The following is a 24,009-nucleotide window of genomic DNA, read 5'->3' as shown; positions in this document are numbered from 1 at the left end:
CTCCTGCTCCTCCTTCTGTTACTCCTCCCTCTGTTATTCCTTCTCCTCCTGCTGCTACTGCTTCTCCTTCTGCTTCTCCTCCTCCTCCTTCTGCTGCTCCTCCTCCTCCTTCTGCTGCTCCTCCTACTTCCGTGTTGTTTGCGTTCGTCGCACTTGTTGGTGTCGCCTGGCTGTCATTCACTCCACTTCCACCCTCACCACCACCAGAGGCGTCTCCCTCATCGTCGCTGCCTGTGAAGTTCTGTGTCAGGTCGTTTTCGGTGAATTCTGCGGTCGTGACTCCTTCAGGCTCCTCTGGTGAAGAATAGAAAATGAAGCACAATGGAAATCGATCATCAATTCCGACATCCCCAGCGATTACTAACAATTAATAACTGGCGGCTTCCTGGATGATGGTCTTAAAATGGACTGAGAGCCAAATAGGGGTTAACTCTGCCTTGATCGATGCTCTTTCATGCGTGTACCATAACTCAACTTACCATAACCATATCGGTAATCACTTCTAAGCATTATAAATAACTGTTACAAGTGTTATGTCTAAATATGTATTTTAACATGTGCTAAAAACAACAACTCAGGATAGTGTAATGAGATCATAGTGTTTTGTTGTAGAAATCTCTCTCTCTCTCTCTCTCTCTCTCAGGACTAGTACACCCAACTTCATCTTGACGACACCCTCCCTAATACGATACATCCTAAGACTATTATACTCGTACACACCCACTACACCCACTTTAAGGCCGCACTACACCCTTCACACCCACTTCAGAGCCACATCATAAGATATCTACACTCTTGGGGTATATCAAGCTCTCTCATACAACTAGAACAACATCCCATTATCTTCCATGCTTATCTAAAATGGTGACCTAACCAAACCTAACCTAACCTAGTGAATATGACCTCCTCACCTTGGTCAGCCGTCGTCGCCGCCGCCATCAGACACATCACCACCGCCGCCACTGCCACTCGCCGCCACCCTCCCCCTGACGTCATCCTGTAACACGTGCTATAATCGTCAGAACAGTTTTAGCGTGGGAGGGTTACAGTATCACACACCTGTGCTAGGTCACAGGTGTGTGCGGGTTTACACAACTGGCGTTAGGGAAATGTCATACCTGTTTTTTTATATATGCTGATGAAGCCTTGAGTCATTTTATGCATTAGTGTTGTCATTATTAACAGTAAATATAGCATCACTACCGTTATTATTATTACTATTATTATTATTATTATTATTATTATTATAGCAGAGATTCACTGATGATGGCTATACAAGTTTCTATTAAGTGTGTATACAAGATGTGTCATTAACGATGTGTCATGAGGATTAAAAAAATAATGGATTACCTGAAGATCAGACACCCTAGCTTAATTCACCTGTAGAGATTAATCACCCTAATGGTTACCTGGGTTAATTAGATAGGTTAGCTGAAGTTAGGTTAGGGTGGTTAATCTTCAGGTGATCTTGTCCTTGTACTACCGAGGCTGTTGCTCTTGTACCATCACACCTTCCCACATGTGCCAGGTGACTGAAGTGTGTTAATGGTACCAGTTTTCCGGGTCGTGTTGGTGTTTATTTCTTTACGTTGTGATTCATCCGTCCATCGCTGTCCTCTTTACGGCTTATATTCATCTAGATTCATAATTACAACGACGTAATTCACAGCCATGAAGGTAAGGAGTGAACGAGGTCACTGTATGTGGCCCCTTTGAAAACACCCCAGTTTATGTTCTGAGTGAAAATATTAAGGGATTTTTAATGTTTCGTATATAAGAGTGATGGTAAGATAAAGAGAATCCTTGATTAGTAAGTAGGTTCAGAGGTAATTATCCAGGCTCTTGTTCTTCTCTTATTACTGGATATCTGTTATTAATGTGATGCAAATTTCTTGGAACATATACTGCTCTCTCTTTCTCTCTCTCTCTCTCTCCTTGATAAACTGATTTTGATTAGAATTCGTTGCTGATAATTACAAATAACGACGCTAATTCTGAGAAAGGTGTTGCAGTAATTAGTAAGAGCACAGTACAGGGGCAGCATGACAATTACACCACCAAGTACTACATAAGATTATACAAAGGAAGCCGGATACTGTTCCTTAATACACTGTATTTATGTCTCCGGAAGCCATTGTAAGTGACCAAAAGTTTGCCTCGAGTGGGAAAGTATTCGTGGATTACCTGAAGATTAGACACCCTAGTTTATTATCACCCACTGGCTTAGCACTTAATCGCGAACCTAACCTAACTTAACTTAACCGAATCTAAGGTGACCTAACCTAACCCTACTGGAAGGAAACCGCTCCAGGCTCTGTTGGCTGACCTTTGTCGAGTATACTGTTTACTATTCTGTGTATGCCCGTCACTGACTAGATATTGTACATTATAGACTATATACCAAGTTTTCTATATACATACTCAACTATACAATATTACGTGTATTATCTGTATATAACCTGAACCACGTGTAAATTTGTATGGCGGTTTTACTGAATAAATATATACTGTATGTCTATCTCTGTAACCAAGTTCCTCCTGGTAGCATTGGAGAATATAATCATAAATTGGATTAGCTGGGGTGTTTAATCTTCAGGTGATCTATGGTCGTAAACTGGTCGGTTACTCTAAAGTATTGAACTGATGATTGAAATCTTGAGGAGGATTATGTGATGGTACAAAATTTTTACCCGTACAGTTGGAGACAAAATTCCCACGACACTTGGTAATATCTGGCATCATAATTTAAGGGTGGCGTAATTGAGGGGGAAGGTTGATGATATTTTATCATTAATTAACTCAGATTTTTCCGTGTGGTAAAGAGTGTTTTTTTTTCATGTCTCTCTGACATAAATTATTATGAGAAGTTGTTTTTCAATAGCTATAAATCAAACCAACATGACTCACAAGTAAATGCCAGATATTACTATGTGTTGAGGAAGTTTTTTTTAATAATTCTATATACCTTTTTTTTGGCACCGTGAATATGTTGCTGTTGACACCTGAATGAATTAAGTCTCTAAATCACCGTAATAGTTTTATCGGACATTAATTTACCCGGTACTTCACACCAGGAGAATCATCTCTATTTATTGTGTATTTTAGTGTAGATTATTTATATTTTTAGTTGTGGTCGTGAGGTGTGGTTGGGGGACCTGTCATGTAATGGGTGTATACAGTATGTTGCCGTCATACATTGTCCTCACTCTAGCTCCCTGATGCACCCTGTGTGTGTGTGTGTGTGTGTGTGTGTGTGTGTGTGTGTGTGTGTGTGTGTGTGTGTGTGTGTGTGTGTGTGTTTAAAGAAGACGTTGTGTGAAATGTATCTATGGGGTTAAGAATCAGTGTCATATTAACTTTGATCCCCCGAGATAACCTGGAAATATGTAGACAGGTAGAACGTATATACCAACACACGTAATATATATATTTTTTTTTAAACATTAAAGTTCACACACACACACACACACACACACACACACACACGTCGACCTCATAAGATATGCAGCTCTTAATAGTACTGAATGCGGTACTCTAACGATAGTCTCTGCCACTTAACCCGAGTCACTAGTATGTCGTCACGTAACACATTCACCGTGGAAGAAAATAATCGTCCCCCTCATGCCATCAAAGACACCAGAAATCGTGCCTGATAGCGAGTCATGAAGGCGTGTCTTAGTTCGTGTAAAAATCGACTGTATGAATAAATAATGCTATTACCAAGGAAGAAAAATTTAACTAACTAATCTCTCTTTTTAGATCACATGAATATTACCCTCAGCTTGGTTCACATTAAGATTAATCACTCTCACGCCAAACAAATCTAACCTAACCCTTCCAGGCAATTTTAAGGTGTTTAATCATCAGGTGCAATAAGCTTGGGAGGGGGTTAATTATCATTTGTTTCCCTTTTAGTGGCAGTTCTGTGCCTCATAGCGCCTACGGACACCATTATTGAATATCGTAAAATGTATCGTGAATGAATACAAAAGTTGAAGTTTGTGAAACAAGAGGAACGTGGAGAGTTTTATCTATGACTTATCGGGTTAAGTCTGTAATTGGAGAGGTATTGATAAAGAACCTTCTCGTGTACGGTGGTAATATTTAACATCGGCTAATATACAGAAACACCGTTGGATCACGTGAAGATTAGACACCCATCCGGGTTTATTTCACCCGATGATTAAAACATCCAAACTTTAACTCTCTGGGGTTTAAGGGTAAGCTAGGTTAGGTTAAGTTTGGTTGAGCTAGGTTCGGTTAGGTTAAGTTAGGTTAGCTTGGTTAAGTTATACTATGTTAAGTTACTCCAGTTTAGCTTGGTTAGGATAGATTAGGTTTAAGTTAGATTAGGTTATGTTGAATTAGGTTAGGTTGTTGATTTAGCTCGGTTAAATTGGGTTAGCGTTAGGGTGTTTAACATTTAGGTGAAATAAGCTGGAGGGATTCATCTTGACGTGATCCATACCGTTACCTCTTGCCACAGTATTACTAACTTAGAGACTCTTCCGAACCTCTTCTTATACTGTATATCACACGAGTTTATTAAGTGATCAAAATAAAAATTGACAGAACATCATTATAATAGCACAAGGATAAATATGTTTCTTTCTCTGTGTCTGTCTGTCTGTCTGTCTGTCTGTTTCTTTCTTATTATTTACTCACTTTTATCGCCTTTATCCCATTAATCTATTTGGTCACTACATCTTCCTTGCCCACACCTCAACACATTGTTTAACCCCCTTAGTACGAAGACTTAACCCTTGAGTATGACTATTAAACCCATTGAGTACAAAAACAAAACCCCTTGAGTGTCTTAGACTCTTTGAATTCGATTATTTAAATTATCGTACTCAATGGGCTAAATTTTTTTTATTTTGGAGATGAATCGTCGTACTCAAGAGGTTAATTTGTCGTCATCAAATGGTTTGCTCATTGTACCCAGTGTTAAGTCATCGTACTAAAGGTGTTAATTCGTTGTACTCAAGGGTTTAAATCATGGCAATAAAAGGTTTAAAATATAGTACTAAATGGGTTAAATCCTCATACTCAGGGATTAAGCCACAGAGCTCAGGGGGTTTAATATCGTACTCAGGATTTGTCATCGCACTCAACTTTATATATTCTTTCCTGGTACTTCTCTCCTCCCGCTGTTAACTCAGTTTCCTCTTCTCCTCCATTTTGATGTTGTTATTTTTCTTTATAACCTTTGTATTATGCCCTCCCTCCCCCCGCTCATTTTATTTGACGTTTGAATGGTTACCTTTCTTTTCACGTCGTATCATCACTTAACCTAACCTAACCTCTCCTCTCCTCTCCCCTGCTCTCTCTCTCTCTCAAGCGTTTGCCACCACTCCCCTGCCCCCATCTCCCCCACCCCCCTCCTTCATAGGTACTGCTTGAACCCTCTCCTTCCCACCTGCCAACTCCCCGTCCACCCTCACCCCACAACAGCCATAAGCTCTGGTCCCTCGTTCCTCCTTTATTTTTTTTTCCACGACACATAAATATCAAGCAGCATGACCCACCAGCCACCTGCCTACCTCCCTCCCTCCACTTCCTCTACCCCCCCCTGCCTACCTCACCCCCCTCCTCCTTCCTTTCCTCTCCACTACCATTACCTGCCTCCCCACCCTTAATCCACCACCATCTGCCTTCCACCCTTCCTCTCTCCACCTCCACCACTACCATTCTTACACTTATCACCACCCTTACCATTTTCACCATTACCGTCACTTTCACCACTACTACCACTCTCACCACTACAACCACTCTCACCACTACCACCACTCTCATCATTCCCACCACCGGTGCTTGCCTCCTACCACTACCTTCACCACCACCCTCACTACCACCACTACCACCAGCACCTGCCTCCCATCACCAGGTTACAAGCCATGGACCAACTGGCAACCTGTCTCTATTGTCCTAGTTAACAGGGAAGTTTTTATATACATCACGTTTTCGTAGTAAAAATTATAATTATTATGTTTTTGTTGAGTATTTTTAGTAGTAGTCGTATTATTGGTATTTCGTTGGTATTGTTGATTAGGCAATTAACATGTTTTTGTCTAGATGGCTTTTTTTTTTTGCTGAAAAGCTATTTGTTATGATCTTGTCGAAGTTTTTGTTTTGTTTTATTGTTCGTGTCGAAAAGGTTTTGGGATTTTATGTCTTGATCTAAGGGGCTAAAATATTGTTACGACCCTCCTTTCACCGCTCATCCACCTTCCACCACTGGATTACTAGCGGCCAGGTGGTCGTATATACAGAAGTAGTAGATATACGAGTATCAAAAGTGTCGTCGAATTACCACTGGCTGTCCCGCCAGTCTCCGGCAATTCCCCAACGATCGGTATCAGTGTACAGACAAACAACAGGCCGGTAGATTTCCACCAGGTCACAGAAACACACTTGTGAACTGTTGTCTTTAATAGTCACTAATTCTTCACAACACTGTTCACAGGGTATAATGTCTTCACAGCCGGACTTCTCACTTCGAATATGTAGTCAGCACACCACCAGTGTACAATTCCTTAGTCTTTTCACTTTTATATTGCTCTCAACAATTCCACAATACTTGCACAACAATTATCTTCGGTTGTCCTTTTAGACTTGTACTTCACAGTCTGAGCAGAAACGGTCGACTGACTCCTAGTCAGCTCGCGGGTGTTCCGAGAACAACCCAGACAGGACTGGGAAGTTCTAGTACGTTCTACTCTGGTCGAGGCTTACAGTAGGAATTAAATCATAACACAAATGATGCAATACATACTAGAAAATTCTAACATGGATAATACATTAATATGTACAAGAAAATCTCCCTAAACTTTGCCAAAATAACTGCTGCTTGGGACAGAAAATAGTCAAAACACCAAGTTTACAAACATTATAATACCAAATTATGCCTCGACATAACAGTACATGTGTGTTTTAAAGTTCCACATGAAGGTTATCTATGCTGAGGTTGTTAATGGTAATACAAAAAAACGTGTATTAATCATTAGCCATATAAATGTGGATGTTTTCATGGTAAGATGATCGCATAGTCTAACCCACTCCCATGGTCTGTTTCTAAGTATTAAAAGGCAACACGAGATGATAAAGTCTCTTCAATGAAACTACAGGGAGGAATAGGAAGTGTTTTGTGTGTTTACCTCACTTGTCTAGAGCTGGGATGGGAAACTGGCCCACCAAGGGTATTAGGATGACCCGTGACCATAATTGAATTCATTATCTTTTAAGTGGACCTGTTGAGTATTTTTTAAATAATTTTTTTCAAACTTTCTCAATTTTATTCAATATGTATCTATACTCTGACTGTACATACACGATGTTTCAGTTCGTTTGAGAAATAATTAAAAATATATAAACCTAAAGAAAAATATAATATAAAAAAAATCGAGGGGGCTTTGCAAATGATGCCAAGATCTAAAAAAAAAATAATTGTATTATAAAAGCAATACTTTCTGTTTCAGTTGCAAAGTCGTGTCCAGCTCAACATACATGGTTTATTGGTTCGAGTCCAATCACCGTGGAACTGTACTGGGAGGATATTCCTGGGTAGCGAGCATACCCATTATAGCTGCAAGGATTATTATTAACTTGGTCTAGATCCTGAAGGTGAGTACTAAAATTTCGTACTTTGATACTCTTAGACTCGATAAGTAATCAGGTTTCTTACTTCCTTCACTTTTAGACTTTTAAGTACTCAGGGTTTGTACTCTGCACTCCTAGACTTTAAAGTACTCAAGGTTCGTACTTCCTGTTCTCTTGGACTCAAGGTTCTTAAATTTTTTACTCCCTGCAGTCTTGGACTCGGGTGGTTAATCTTAAGTTAGGGTAGGTTAGATTAGCGTTAGGTTGGTTAAAGTAAAAGTGAAATAAGCCGGGAGACTAATACTCGTGTGATCCTTTGTGAAAATATTTAATACTTTACTTGCATCGAACACATCTTATGGAAATCAGCAAAGTCAGTGTCGTAATGTTAATAACTAATGTTCACACGCACCTGAGTCTCCGAACTCGTAGAATGAGTTTCCGAACTGTTTCTCTACCCAAAGAGGCGCTGTAATAGCACATTTAAATTTGATGTAATTTCGAACTGGAACGCAGAGGAACTTTATGGCCACGACTCCCAGATATGTTCAACTTGAAAACATAGAAAATAAGTTAAATTAAAAAATAAATTATTGAGTCACATGAAAATTAGCCCACCAGTTTATTAAACATCCTAAAGCTATCGGGAAGGGGGTTAGGTTAGGTTAAACTAGGCTAGATTGTTAGGCTAAGCTTAGATTAGGTTAGGCTACTCTAGGTTAGGCTAGATTAAGTTATGTTAGGTTAGGGTAATGTGAGAGAATTGAATTATCAGATGAAATGTACTAGAAGGCCTAATCTTCACGTGGTCGAAAACATATATATATATATATATATATATATATATATATATATATATATATATATATATATATATATATATATATATATATATATATATATCTATTTATATATATATACTATGTATTTGGTACTTAATATTTTACACTAAGTTTACCTGAGGTTTCTCGTTCGTTCAAAAATGAGTTTGCTGTAATCATTTATTCGGGTTTGTCTTAAAAACTTCAAATAATAAAACAACTTTAGTTATACCTGAAAACAAATATTTAAATCATGACTTAGATAACTCATGAGAGAAGTAATTGAAGAAATCGCGTGATTTGTGTATTATTCTAACTCTACGAATATTGTAGTTCACTGTTAAATTTATTTTTTTTTTGTCTGCGTGGCCTGGAGAGTTGATGTTCTATAAGTCAGATTTACCATCTGATTATACAGCACAGTGTTGTAAATATTTGGTCCACCTTCGTGTGGATGTTTTTACCAGGAAGCTCTGTGGCTACGTTTTCTTGGAGGTGGAGGCGGCGGCGAGTACAATGTTATGAGTGTTGACAGCTGTTTTATTTCCTTACACTTAAAGCACTTTGCCTTCATATTGTTACTTTCCTTGGGTCACACGACGATCAACCCCTGCTTATTTCACCTGATAATTAAACACCATAACCTACAGGTGATCCTAAAATAATGCCTTCGTAACGTGACAAAGAATGGTTACAACTCTGGCACGAGAGGGTATAGAATTTATAAGTCCCAAATTATCCAGGCACCCGTTCCTAGAGATTATTTTGTAGGTCTATCGGTCTCGGTTACCAACAACGACAATATCAAGGAAGTCGATAATCACCCTAGGCCTAATAATATCGTATAAGATTATAAATAATTAAAAACTGGTGTAATACCAGAATCCTGGAGGATAGCGAATGTGATACCGATTTTCAAGAAGGGAGATAGATCACTATCCTCTAACTACCGTCCAATCAGTTTAACATCACTTGTAGGAAAATTGCTGGAAGCAATAATTTCAAACTATTCGAAATCACCTGGAGAAGCACAAGCATAGCTTCACAGGTGGGCGTTAATGTCTGACATTAACATTCTTTTCAACTGTTTTCGAATCAGTGGATGACGGGCACATTTATGATGTGGCATACGTCGACTTTAGCAAAGCCTTCGACAGAGTCCCCCACGAAAGACAAATACGAAAAGTGGAGGCTCATGGAATTGGAGGAGATATTAAAATGATTAGGGCGTGGTTACAGGACAGGAAACAACAGAGAGTAGGCATTAACGGCACTAAATCCGATTGGAGTAGCTTCACTAGTGGAGTACCCCAAGGCTCAGTACTTGAAATGAATGCAGTTTTAGATATGATTATTTCTGTGTTGACTTCAAAATGTAAAAATCTGAAATCTTCATTCAAATATTTTGCGGATGTTCTGGATCCTAATGCTGCAGACTATGACCCAGAAAGCTTTATTGAAGCCATGAAAAATATGTTAGAAACCTATCCATCTGAAATACCTGTCACTAAATCTCTCCGAGTTGAATTAGAAGTGTTCAACATCTACTCCGAAACAACCTTGCAAAGGATTGCCAACACGGTTTTATGCCGGGACGCTCCGCTTAACACAATTACTCAAGGTTCTGGATGCTTGGACCCAAATTCTGGAACAGGGTGGTAATAACGACAATATACTCGTATACCTATAGATTTTGCCAAGGCTTTTGACAGCGTACCCCATGAAAGGCTGAAAATTAAACTGGAAGGGTACGGGATTCGGGAAAGTGTCATAACGTGGATCGGAGACTTTCTCCATGATCGCAAACAGTGTGTGGTATTTAATGGCACGAAATCGCCATGTGTACCCGTGACAAGCGGGATACCACAAGGTAGTGTATTGGGCCCGCTGTTGTTTGTTTGCTTCATAAATGACATGCCAGAAGCTGTACACTCCTCCATACAAATGTTTGAGGACGATGCCAAATTATTTAGGAAAATTAAGAACCAAGCAGACTGTGGAGAGCTGCAGAAAGATCTCTGTGAGCTTCAAGAATGATCGAAGAAATGGCTGCTAAGATTCAATGTCACGGAGTGTAAGAGGCTGCACCTGGGACGTATCAACGGTAAGGAGGCGTTAGGTTAGATTAAGTAAGGTTGGATTAACTTAAGTAAGGTTAGATTAGGGGTTGGGGTAAGGTGGTTAATCTTTAATTGAAATAAGAGGGGGGGGGGTAATCTTCAGGTAATTCGGATTTCACTCTAAACTGACACTAGAATTTATGTATGATGAAAGAAACTACATGTGGTTCAAGAACAATATACCTTGTTAAGGATTACTGCTTGTTGCTGGTCTTGGCGGGAGGTTCTCTTTCGTCAGATCAGTTTCTCGGCTGCTTCTTACTTCTCTCTGCTGGTGAATGACGCACTTGGTGAAACTTTCGTACAGGGGAATGTTTCCGTAATACTAAGTTTATACAGAATAAGAGAAAGACCAGTTTTTATCTTGACATAGTGTAGAAGTCCAGAAAAAGTAAGAAAATTTAACGAAAATATGGTAAACAAATCATATTCGTGCTTAATGGTAGAATGCTCGCCTCACAAGTCAAAGGAATCGAGTTCGATTATTGATCGGAATAAGGATTGGGTTTTCTTCTTGTTCCCTATCCTCGTATACAGTAGTGAAACCGTCAATGGTTGTACTATCGGTTGTACTCGTCTATGGTGGAACAACCCTGCGGTGAACCAGCATCCTACCAAGAGGCCGGAGTAACCCACAAGCCGTTGAATGCAAAGATTCGGGAGATCAAGACCTGCCCGTCCAACCATGTGCTATAGCAGGTAGAGGCTTACACGAGTGAAAAGAATAGATTTATAAATGAAGTAAGACCTTATTGATTTAATATAAACCTACGTAGGACGAAATTATTGATTACGAAACATGAAAAAGGGTGTCAGGGGAAGGTGCGGGCGCCGGGTGTGGTGAAGGGCGGGGGAGAGTGAGAGTAACACGGCTGATGCAAGACACACGTACACACACACACACACACACACACACACACACACACACACTGCGAGGGGAGGAAAAAGTACTATACAAGAGGAACAATTTTCTTTAATTCCCCCAACACCAAGCCTCCCTCAGTGTCATACTTCGTTAACTAATCTAGTGTACCAAGAGTTCGTTGTCAGAACTCTTATGTGGGTAATCTTTGCTGGTCACTCAACCCTCTGAGGACGATGGCTTAGACCGTCGACCTCAAAGGGGTAAACCATTATTTTCAAAGGGTTATATCATTGTCCTCAAAGGATCAATGCATGAAATCCTAACCAAGACTGAATCCTTGGGTTTCAGATACTCAACAAACCATATAATCCATTCACTTTAAGTCATTTGTTAAATATATCACTTGACTTTATATCAAATTGGCTCAATTAGCAGTACAAGGTTTATGTCCTAAGTAGAAGGAAAATTATTATTCAATCCCTAGTCAAAATATTACCTATAAGCGTCACCTACCATAATGCCTCTATCACACTGTACAACTTATGCTGTACATAATTAAGTTAGTAGGACATGCAGGTGCTATATTGTGTACCTGCACTGTGTATGTACATTACTTGTACACCTTCACTTTCTATGAATACTTTTGTACAACCATACTGTTTATGTACATTGTATATATGAAAATTACTTATATACCTGTACTGACTGGAAACAATATTTGTATACATGTACTGTCTATGTACTTGCTGAATCGGTGTGAAATTGTATAAGGATTTAACTGACTATCTATCTACTAACCTAATGTATCTAATATGTCCGTCTCATCTCTCGAACACAAAACAGAAAATCGTTCCCTACTACACTGAAAACTGTGTCACTGTTACCATTGTCCTCCTACTTGCTAACGACCGCCCTTAACGATCTTCTTCAGGAGATCAAAGTGGAGAGAAAAGACGGAGGAGGAAGGCTTAATATAAGAGTATAATGAAATAACTGGCGTAATGACCCACTAAAGTTCAAAGGTTATCCAGTCGAATAACAGAACACCCGGGCGTCTTCTACCTCCTACTTTCTGCCCCCCTACCTCCTACTTTCTGCCCCTTACCTCCTACTTTCTGCCCCTTACCTCCTACTTTCTGCCCCCTTACCTCCTACTTTCTGCCCCCTTACCTCCTACTTTCTGCCCCCTGTTTCCTACCTCCTGTCTTCTACCTCCTATTTATTGCTCCCTATTCGTACCTCCTGCTTGGTGTCTCTTATCTCCTACTACCTTCCTCCTATCTCCTACTACCTTCCTCCTATCTCCTACCACATTCCTCCTATCTCCTACCACCTCCCTCCTATCACCTCCCTCCTATCTCCTTCCTGCTACCTGATGCTAGTGCTCGTGTACAAGGTTTCTAAAGCATAAAAATCCAATTCAACACATAAGGAAAGACTAGTAAACAGTTTCTTTCGAGTTGCAGTATACCAGAGTTTCTTAGTCACAAACTTGGATGCCAACTAGTAAATATAATACTTGATTTATAATGCGTAGCAGCCTCAAACACCATCATTATATTAACAATCATGACGCCACAGTACAAAAAAAAAATAATTGTTCCGCATCGTTGAATGAAATCGATTTCACTTTACATAAATGTAATTTTCGTTTTGAGGACTATCTTGTTGTCGGCACGCTATGTTGACTACGATAAAGAAGTTCTATTCCATTTATCCCGTATTTTTCTGATGTTTAGTTTCTTACACTGAAGAGCCACCAGGCCTTCGTGGTTTTCCGTGTATCACTATATGGCCAAGTTTTGTGTGGCTAATTCGTTAACCCTCCTGTAGTTGGTGCTTAACGATTAGTGATTTAACGAGCAGCTGGTAACGTAAACGACGTGATAGAAGAATTTTTAAACAGTTGAAAAAAGTGGGATACTATTGGTGTTCTTTTTCCCTAAATTGATCTGAATGTAATAAGCCTTCATGATCAAAGTGGATCCAGGATCTTGCTGTTACAATACACACTAGTCACAAGACACACTGAGTGACAGGGACCCCAGAAATAGACACACTGAGTGACAGGGACCCCAGAAATAGACACACTGAGTGACAGGGACCCCAGAAATAGACACACTGAGTGACAGGGACCCCAGAAATAGACACACTGAGTGACAGGAACCAAGTAAACACACTAGGTAACAGGGACCCTAGAGGCAGACACACTGAGTGACAGGAATCTCAGAAGTACACACTTGGTGACAGGGACCCCACAAGTAGACATACTAGGTGACAGGGACCCCCCACAAGTAGACACACTAGGTGACAGTAGCAGCAGAATCTGGACACAGTATTACACGGGAATCACACACACACACACACGTGTTCACGCCCGGGGTGAGGTAAGTGGACTGAAGGGGAGCACGACACTGCCGTCAACGAGTACCACAGGTGTGCCTCCCACCTGACTCATGCCCCCCACCCCCATCCCACCCCAACCCCACCCCATCCACCCCCACCCCACCCACGTGCACCCAGGGCATCAGTGACTCACCTTCCGCCAGCATGACCTGACTTATTAAAAAAAAAAGCCAGATAACGCAGTTAATGTTTGGCAATGATAAAACAAGTATGATGGAATAAATTATCACCTGTCAAGACGATTTGTAACCTGTCATGTTCTCACGCGGATCGCCTCATATTTCGTAGGTAAAATGTGTAAAGAAATGTGATTAAATTTTATTTTCAATGTGTTTATTATAAAAAAAAACTGATTGGCAGTTCATTAATCAGGGTTTTCCTTTAGATAATTTTCATTGGCTCATAGAAATAGTTGATGCTGTAAATTAATATAAGTCGCAATTTTACCATTAATGTTGATATAGACAAATGTGTTCTGATTAAGTTCTCCATTTAAAATTAATTTCCGTTTGTATTACATTTATAAAGACGTAGATCATTTCCTCTAAAGCATAAGGAGTAATATTCTGGTCTATATTACTGAATACGTACGAGTATTATATGGGCTAGTTCACGTAGAGAGAAAACAAAAACAGACAGAAAGAGACGGAAAGAGAAATATAAATAAAGGTTGAGAGAGAAAAAATAAAAAAGGTTATCATATGTTACCCATCATTCTTCATAGTCAATATCTAGTACCCGGATTTCACAACTCCTCGACCACCTACCCAGGAGGAGGCGCGCACTATGTGAACGTTACCTCCGGCCACACCTCACAAAATATGATGAGTTTAGTAAACGGGACAGTTGCTGGGAATGGTGAGAGACCGGAGACAGGTGTACAGGTGGTGTTGATTGACTGTCTTAATTTCTGCAATGCAGGTTCTATGGCTGCTACGTGTTACTTGGTGAGGTTCATCCCCCTGGAAAGTACACCACAAGCAACAAGAATGAAAATCTCATAAACTGGTCACTGTACATCTTCTGCCAGGATTCTAAGAACAACAGAATAGTATGTCCTGCTTAATCCAAACGTCAAGACGTTAGTATAGGATACACAACTGATGATGATTTGTAAAAGCTCAGCCAGATTGGAGGTTTACAAAGCAGCCTGAAACTAACTCCCTTGATGAAGGAGATGGCGTCAGCACCACACGAGTAAACCGTAAAGCAAAGTGGCACAAGGTATGCAGAGACAACTATAAACAAACCAAGTTAATCCGTCTCAAAAAACGGCAGGCTGATGACTCCATAAGTGACGTAAAACCAGAAGATGTGACAAAGCGAATCCGATGTTCTCATGAATCGGTGGATGAATCGCACAATGCTTCTTTTGGGATGGATATGGAAAACTGGAGAACTGCACCAAGCAAGTACTTGTGGGCTGGACTGGAGAGTCAGGTCAGCTGCTCTTTGTGTGGGTGACACCAAGTTGCTCACAAAATTAAGTGCTTAATATCATTATATAACCGGGCCAAAGTTGCAAACTCTCAAAAATTAGCATATTGAGATGGCGGCCTGGAAGGCAGCAGGGATTTGGATGGATGGAAGAGGATGGACAGATGTACTTACTGAAGCCCAGGTTGCAACATCAGGTAAAACAGACTCATATCTCTCAGCAGTTCATCTAAAGCGTGCGAGGTACATAACCACGTTGCAGCAGCCTCCTTATACATATTACAGTGCCAAGCCTATGATGAATATGTTGAAAAGTTTGAAGGTGAAACTGGTAGTAAAGGATTTCCACCATTGTACCAGGAAATGGCAAGACACCATCCCCAGTTCAAATACTTGTCGCTTGTTCTAAAACTAGAATTGACTGTGCTGATATTTGTGGTGTCTCTCAGGTCATCAAATTTGTGATCTAGGCTGTATGATTCACAGCAAAGCATGTGGGAAGTAATCAATAAGCTGGTCCCAGTGCCACACTTATGATATGTGGGTCGCTCTCTGTCAGTTCGGGAGAACACCGCCCCCTGATATTCTTTATCTCTATCCTCTTCGCCACTAATCGGAGTGTTAGCACCTTGCGGTAGGTGACGCCTCCGTTACGCACTGTTGGCATGTACTGGTTCCAGAATGTACCTGTACCTACGCTAATGTTGATCAAGTCTGGTCTTGACTCATCTCACACTCGGGTGTCATTACAACGCTCTTTGGCAGATTGTTACAAGAGTTCACAACCCGTACTCCGAAAAATTGTGCCCTGGCTTTTTTTTTTTCAACCTCAAGCTGTAACCTCTTCTGGGGGCGGGCATCCGCCAGCTCCAGATATGGACACTCGACTGAGTAAAATCCACTGAGTATAAGCTTAGCAGTTGCAGGTGTTCTAATCTCTCTGGGTAACTGAGATGCCGTAGTGCAGGCACCAGTCTGGTGACCCTCCTTTGGACGTTTTCAATCAACTGACGGTGTTTAGCATATCTAAGGAACCAGACGGGGTGACAGTACAGCACTCCAAACGGGGAAGCACCTCACTTTTGAAGAGAGTTACGAAGGTATCTGAACGACCTTATTATAAGACTCGCTACCCTAGTCGCTTGACTCGTCTTCTCACAATGGTTCGAAAACTTTAGTTTGTTGTCAACATACACACCCAGGTCTTTTTCACATTTGGTCTCCGTTAATGCTGTCCTTTCGTCCCGTTGGAGCATGTGATATGTCTCCTTACTGTTAGTACGACCTAGGTGCATCTTCTTTCATTTCGTGATGTTGAATCTTAACAGTGTTGCATATGTCTATGTATTTACATAATATTAAGATGTTTGCTGTATATTCATTTTGTATCAGTCACCGTTGCAAGGGCTGTTTTCTATGAAGGGAAGAAGATATAAAAGATGTGGCATCTTTGTAATAGTTTATTTTTTTGCATTGGATGTGAATAATATTGACTATATAATTTGTAATATTTTGTAATCATATAATATTTTGTACTTATATAAAAGTTTTGTGTTAATAATTTAATTGTGAAAAATGTACTGTTGTTGAAATTCTGGAGTACAGGTAATTTATGGCCATGCTTGAGTAAATTGATAGATGCATTTGATTATTGTTGTGTTGTATGACACACACACACACCAGGCCGGGTGTCAGACGATCTGCTGGAACACACCGTCATCTTCGGTCAGGTCAGCTTGAAGCTCCAGGTCGCCAGGTGACAACAACAATTCCTGTGCCTCTTCCTCGTCGTCCAAGGGCAGGTTGTCTTGTCGCTCCAGGTCTTCCAGCTCCCTGAAGTAGTTGAAGACGCTGAAGGGACACGTGTAGCCGTAATTAACGAAGCAGGACTCGGGATCCTCCATCTGTCCTGCCAGCTGTGCCTCCCTGTAGTCCAGTAGCATCCCTCGCCCGTCCTCCCGCGGCCTGTAAGGCACAACCACCTGTTTTACCCATATGACCTTAGATACACTGCCTTCCTTATGATTTACACATAAGGAACCGCTTAAACAAAGAATAAAGTAACGTTACCATTACATTAGAAAAATACAACACAACCAGGTTTACGAGAAAAAATTACTAAGCTTTTCCACCAGGAAAAATGATTAGTTATGGTCTGTATTACAAAAGATGGAAACATCTTCTATTAGTATTATATATGAGCAATTTAAGAACAAATATTAATTTACTCCCATGGTAAAATGTTCACTCTCCTTCCTGTAGCTTTCTTCTTTGAGCTTATTCCCTCAAAAGGTTTAGTCACACACACACACGCACACACACAGGATATACGAGTATTATATATATGTATAACCTCCCCACCATTCATTAGAATTCACATGAAGACAACAGCAGTCAGCTCCCGATAAATGAATAGAATCACATTATGACAGACAGGGGTGCTGAAAGGGAGACTTACGTGAAGACAGCAGTGATGACCTCCCCGACGATGGTCCAGTCCTTTATGGGGAACTTCTGCAGGTCACATATGAACCGCAGCAGACAAGCTGGACCGTCGAGTCCGTAAGTTGCGGTCATTTTGTCCTCCAGCGAGCGATAGATGGACACTTGGTCGTCCGTGTAGCTCCTGTGGGAACACGTGGTTATTGTGGATACACGCGGTTATTGTTTATTGTGGGCACAAGTGGTTATTGTCCACTGGGTACGTGGTTAATGTTTACAATGGGTGCTAGTAAACACAGCAAACAATGAGCTGAATCGTTTCACACACACACACACACACACACACGTACCTCCCCTTCACGTACTCCTGAACCAAGGCGTCGAGGATGATGATGAAGGAGACAGCGCCATAGGGCAGGAGCCTCGGGGTGGGGACGCTGTCGTTGTCGTTGTCGGTGTTGATTGGCACCCCCAACTGGTTGACTATCGAGAGGTAAGGGTGCGTGAAGAGGTTGGGTAGCGCCGCGGTCATGGTCACTTCTCACCTGCTGGGACGTTGAAGGTTAGGAGCCGAGCTTAGGAACAGCAGATGGGGACAAACTTCGTGATAGACGCACTCACACACAACGGTATAAGAAACCATCCCTCACCTCTTGATAAATGGTTGACTCTTTGTCGGCGGGAAGTGCCTCTCAATAAGGTACACAAAACCAGGGCTACCAGCGACATTGACAACACACAAAGTCTCAAGCAGTGACTCAAGTGATGAATCAAGCTATGTGCTATCCTCAAGTAGCTAATTTAATGGAATCTCGATTCATTTGAATCTCATTGTTATAAGCTTCAAATGACTTCTTTGTGTATTGACGACCATGATTTATTTTATCCGAGCTATAATTTTATCTTATTTTCGTACAGTGACTTCAGTAGCATAGGAAAGAGAGCCTGTAAATTTTGCTTTTATACTCTGACTTTTGGGTGGTGATCTTGGATTTGAACATGGCCTTGTCCTGTATCATATATTATGTCAACAGCAATCAAAACAAAAACAAAGAATACCTTTCTACCTTTATTTGCTCAAAAGATTTGGAGATTTTTATTTCACTATATTTTGGGCATCCATCTTGGATTTTAATATTGTTATTGACCTTAAAATGTCTAAATTCATATTCCACCTTGAATATTATGTATGAAACAATTAATATAGACATGAAGAACGTGTTCCTATCTGTACTGGGACAAACATTATGGCAGTTTTCGTACTTCACTCATATTGGTGTCGGCCATTTTGTATTTGGTCATCTGGTGACGTTAGCCCACACACTTGTGAGGTACTCGCTCCATAAAGTGTCCGATGAATTTCAAAATGAACACTGCGACTCCTGTTGTCTCGGTAGGGTTGTCAAAATCCTTCGTCCGTTGTGTCAGTTTCACACAAAATCGCAGTGATACATTTTGGAGCGAGTGTTACATAGGAGCTAAATTACTTTTAAATCTATTGGTGAATTTAAATCAACAATTAAACTTTACTCTGAAAAAAAAAGGTTCCGGGGCCATCACTTATGACCCTACTATATATTAGTTTCCTTATTTATATAACCATTTTATATAAAAATATATTTTTCAAAATATAGTTTCTTAAGAATTTTCATCATACATTAATTTTATATATTCGCCCTGTATTTATTTATTTTACTTCTATACGGAGCTCATTTTCCTGGAGCCTTACAGTACAGTATATACTTCTTAAAAACTTTTTGGTTGAGTTTTCTTAATGAAGTGTTATTAATCTCACTATAAGTTAAGAGAACTTAAAAATTACTTATAAAACAAGACAGTCAAACTGGCAATAGTCTGCTCTCTCTAAACCAACTCGCGGAACTATTCAGATTCAGTGGGTTTACTCAGAAACATCACCACCGGTAACTACAGATGTAAACATAAGTGGCGAGAATCATACGGGTGTTGTCTTAACCTCACCCTGATGAAGGGGTACCAAGTTCGATGTGAACGTTGCAGCCAATATCAGGAAGGTTGTTTAATTTCTTTGACCTCTATCTCCAGGAATTAGAATTCTAAGAGATGTTCTCAGATTTTTTTCAAGTTATTTTTGTGGATACTCTGTGACACTACCTGTATACCCTTGTCAGGAGGTTACTAGCGCACGCAAGTAGGTCATGAAGAGAGGCCACGACGGAGGGAAGATTTCTTGAAATAAAATAAACACGTTAATGTCAGTCTTCCGCAGCATCATTGTAACAGAAATAGTTGTAAAAACTGCATCACTAATGTTAACATTGTCAACACAACAAAAATGAAAGCCTGTTTACTCGTTCAGAAGACCACAACACAGTGCATATTTTTTTAACGAAACCCCACTATTCCGATAACGTGTTCAAGTGGACACGCAGTGATCACACAGTGATAGCCACGCTCTCAGCACTGAGATGATCCGGACTACTGTACTTGCATTCTGTCGTCCATTCTTAATTGAAGTGTATTGTAGAATCGGCGAGTCATGGTGGACACAACAATGATCGTCATGCGACACTCTTGAGTCGTCACCTACACCACAACAACATGCCAGGCCAGTTGGACTTCCTGGGGCAGAGTTTCGTGGTGTCCGACCAGAGCCGTCGTTTCGGACAGCTTCTTAACACAGTAAAGCTGATCCAGGAGTAGTTAGTCAATCTCGTCTGGGTTCAGGTGTTCAATTTCGGCGTGGGAGATCACTCCCAGCTTCAGGTTGTCGTACAGGTGGAATGTCGGTCTCACTGGAATGCCGTTGGTGGCGGTGTACTCCGACAGTTGTACGGGTTGGCCATAATCGGCGAGAGTGATCTTTAGGTCTCCATACAACTTCAGGCGTTCCACTTTTGTCACCCCCTTGATCCCTTCAGAGTTAAAAAAAACCTCTAAGAGAACTAGAAAGTTGAGTTTTTCGGGCAGGTTTTCTCAGCCGGGCGCAGCCGGATCACCTTGGAGTCTTCCATGTATACATGACCATGGTCACTTGTGCTCGATGTGAGTGAGTGAACAATACCTAAGATGAAACTAGACAGGGGTACCTAGTGACAGCACTAGGATCCCGCTTCCTCAATCAAGGAATAAACAATTGAAATTGAAATTGAATTGATGAAACTAGGCCTCTTCATCAACAAATGTAAACAAATAATTGTCAGAATTATACTTTATTATGTAATTGAGGCAAAAAAGATATTATGATTGTATAACTTGTGAAAGGTCTTACTTTTTTCTTTTTTTTTTTTTTACGGGTATTAGCCCACCCGGGCACAGGTCACTGACCCACATTGGGGGGGCGAAAATGTAATAATAATAATAATAATAATAATAATAATAATAATAATAATAATAATAATAATAATAATAATAATAATTTATAGTAAATAAATTTTATAATCAGAAATACAAAAATTCAAAAAAAAGATCAAAATTGAAAAACAATGTACAGTATGTATGTTTTGTTGTCAATACGTAGTACGAGAAACAATTGAGACCTTGCAATTGTGTGCAAATGAGGCAGAAAGTCAGATCAGTAACCTGGGACTTGGTCACAATTTTCGTGATGCCATATGGCAGCAGGGTCTACCATTAGACAATACATTATGCTTCCAATATCTTCCCAGGCGGTAGTACCTCCCTGTTTGATAGTTGCCTACTACCTACTACCTATAAAATTATAATGTTCGGAATCCGTAGAATTTATGCACCACACTGTACAGTATTGTACAGGCCAGTAGCGAACTACGAATTGCTTCAACCCGACAACGTCCCTTTGTTACCACTTAACACTCATCGCTCTCCCAGGCTGTGGTACTGTACTTCCCACGCCCCGAAGAGATCACCAACAATGGTCTCTCACTGTCACTGATGGCTGATGCAACCTTTTTCTTTTTCTATTTAGCTACAGGAACAGTGAAGATGTAACCATCATTATGTATAAAAATAATTAAAGTCTCTGTTGAGTGGATCAAGGACTAGAGATAGATGTCACATCCGCATCTGCATCCACGGAGCATCAGCAAAATTTTCACATTTGCAAAAGCTTTGGATTTCTTAATTACCCTAATTAAAATGACATCTAATGCATCCACGATGGTGTAAATAATACTGTTATAGTTAAGAAGTTAAGATATAACCGAAATGTGTACAAACAACTTACAGCAGCAGATGAGGAGGATGGAGGATGACGAGAGGTAGTGCTGGTGGCGTACCACTAGTTGAGAGACTGGAGAGTGACTGTGTGGACACTACAGGTACCTGCCTGCCTGTGATGAATGGTGGGAGGGGCCGTTGAGTCCCTCCTAAGTGACAGCCTTTATGAGGGTGTGGAAAAAACTTCCCGCAGGCATAATGAATAGGAGAGTGGTGGAAATGTTATCTATGGGAAAGCAAAACTAATTTACTTATTAATGAATTATGAAGGGTTAGGAATCTCGATTAGAGAAAGAAGTTCGACCATCACTGGTTGTGGGAGGGCAAGAAAAAGTATAGTATATAAGTTGAGATAAGAAAGCAGGAAGGGGAGACACGCCATAGATCTACAGAAACAATTTAGGTCAATGATGCTTAGAGAACATGAACCACGAACTGAAGCTCTGAAACTATCAGCTTCATATCCATCACCGCTTGACTTACTTTTTGACAAGACTGCAATACAAGTAGAAATAAATTTAAGCTCTTTTTTTTCTGCGCTGAACAAAGTTGTTGGATAGAACCATTCGAGACTGCATTCCACCAGTCCGAGTATTATATAAATACACTGAATCTTTAATTGTTTATGGCCAGTCTGAGTCTACATAGTCTTCATTGGTTTGAATATGATCTGTCAACCAGTGAAGATCTGACTTGAGTTAGCAGCTGCTGATGTAATGTATGATTGCACTCTAACAGCGATTTTGTTTTTAAGCGCGTACTCTAGTTTATTACATACACTAGTGCTGCATCCATCAGGGGTCTCCCTTTACCGCTACTGACACACACACACACACACACACACTACATCATGCCTCACTGAATACTCTCGCCAGGGAGTTTCTAAGGACGCGTTGTATTCCTTGTGTAAACGTCATGGGCCCACGACGTCTGTACTGTGATGTCAGACGACGAACCTACAACTTTTGCGTAAATTTTGCCTAATTTATCTAAGTTTAGCATTACTATTCGCTCGTCTCTGTTTCCTTGAAATATTAAGAATTTCTCCGTTTTATGCAAGACACTTCGTTATTTTCCTCAGCGAGAAATATATACAATATACAACTGTACATAATATGAACTATTATCTAGCACCTTAGAGAGATCTAACCAATGACAAACTTTGTATCCGCATTAGAAAATAAATTTACACGCGGCCTAAAGTATTGTTACGAACCCCTTTCGCCGCTTAACAGCGTTCAACGCTGGTTACCACCGGCCAGGTCATATATACAGAAGCAGTAGATATATCACAAGTGTCCTCGAATTACCACTGGCTGTCCCGCCAGTCTCCGATAGATTTCCACCAGGTCACAGAAATACACTTGTGAACTCTGGTTTTCTTTAATAATCACTAAATCTAAAAAATAACTGTTCACAGGGTAGTCCTCACAACCGGACTTCTCACTTCGAATGTATACTGTACAGTGAGCACACTACCAGTATTTCACAATACTTGAACTACAATTATCTTTAGCTGTCACTAGACTTGTACTTCACACTGTGAATACGAACGGACGACTACTTCCCTAAGCAGCTCGCTGGTGTTTATAATATACCTCTCCTCAGACGATGCCTAGAACCTCCTTGCCTGGGAAGTTCTAGAAAGTTCTACTCTGATCTTGGCTTACAATACATAAGTAAATTATAAACAACAAATAGTGCAATTCATTATAGAAAATTCTTATATGGGTAATACATCAATATATACAAGAAAATCTCCCCCAAATTGCCAAAATAACTGCTGCTTGAAAGAAGAAAATAATCAGAATTTAGTTCACCAAAATTATACTGTAATATCTTGATATACTGTAATACTGCACTAAATTATGCCTCGGCATAACAGTACTGGTATCATTCATGGCTACTCTTGGAAAATTTAAGCACTGCTTTTCGCTAGGAGCAGCTTACTAATCATGTGTTTCCCAAACCTCTAAATTGATGACACAATGAAATATCAAAACTTCCTGTAAGATTAGGATTGGCTGAAGGAAGACAAAAAAACATCTGACTATACCAGAATTCTGATTAATTTTGCACGTATAATTTATCTTTTCAAACATTGTGATATAAAATTATTAATCCAATATAACAGCATGTTTAG

General features: G+C 40.2%; 1 protein-coding gene and 1 long non-coding RNA gene across 3 annotated transcripts; both read right to left on the bottom strand.

Moving 5' to 3' along the window:
- Nucleotides 1-27: 27 nt before the first annotated feature.
- LOC121867311 lies at nucleotides 28-13,786 on the bottom strand. Of its 2 annotated transcripts, XR_006089110.1 has the most exons (4): nucleotides 13,677-13,786; nucleotides 10,724-10,808; nucleotides 912-997; nucleotides 28-294 (listed from the first exon to the last, which is right to left on the bottom strand). It is a non-coding gene; the product is annotated as an uncharacterized LOC121867311 (long non-coding RNA). The 2 variants fall into 2 exon arrangements; XR_006089109.1 differs by lacking the exon at nucleotides 13,677-13,786 and having other exon boundaries at nucleotides 10,724-11,931.
- A 3,003-nt stretch (nucleotides 13,787-16,789) lies between these two features.
- Nucleotides 16,790-21,945, bottom strand: LOC121867310. The gene is made up of 4 exons (XM_042367214.1): nucleotides 21,874-21,945; nucleotides 18,041-18,235; nucleotides 17,707-17,874; nucleotides 16,790-17,213 (listed from the first exon to the last, which is right to left on the bottom strand). The coding sequence occupies exons 2-4, from the start codon at nucleotides 18,220-18,222 to the stop codon at nucleotides 16,940-16,942; spliced, it is 624 nt and encodes a 207-aa protein (XP_042223148.1). The 5' UTR covers nucleotides 18,223-18,235; nucleotides 21,874-21,945; the 3' UTR covers nucleotides 16,790-16,939.
- Between the last annotated feature and the right edge of the window lie 2,064 nt (nucleotides 21,946-24,009).

Source organism: Homarus americanus, unplaced genomic scaffold, assembly GCF_018991925.1.
Source record: "Homarus americanus isolate GMGI-L3 unplaced genomic scaffold, GMGI_Hamer_2.0 scaffold6317, whole genome shotgun sequence".
NCBI lineage: Eukaryota > Metazoa > Arthropoda > Malacostraca > Decapoda > Nephropidae > Homarus > Homarus americanus.
Note: the sequence above shows the minus strand (reverse complement) of the source record. Positions and strands in the feature narration are given on the sequence as shown.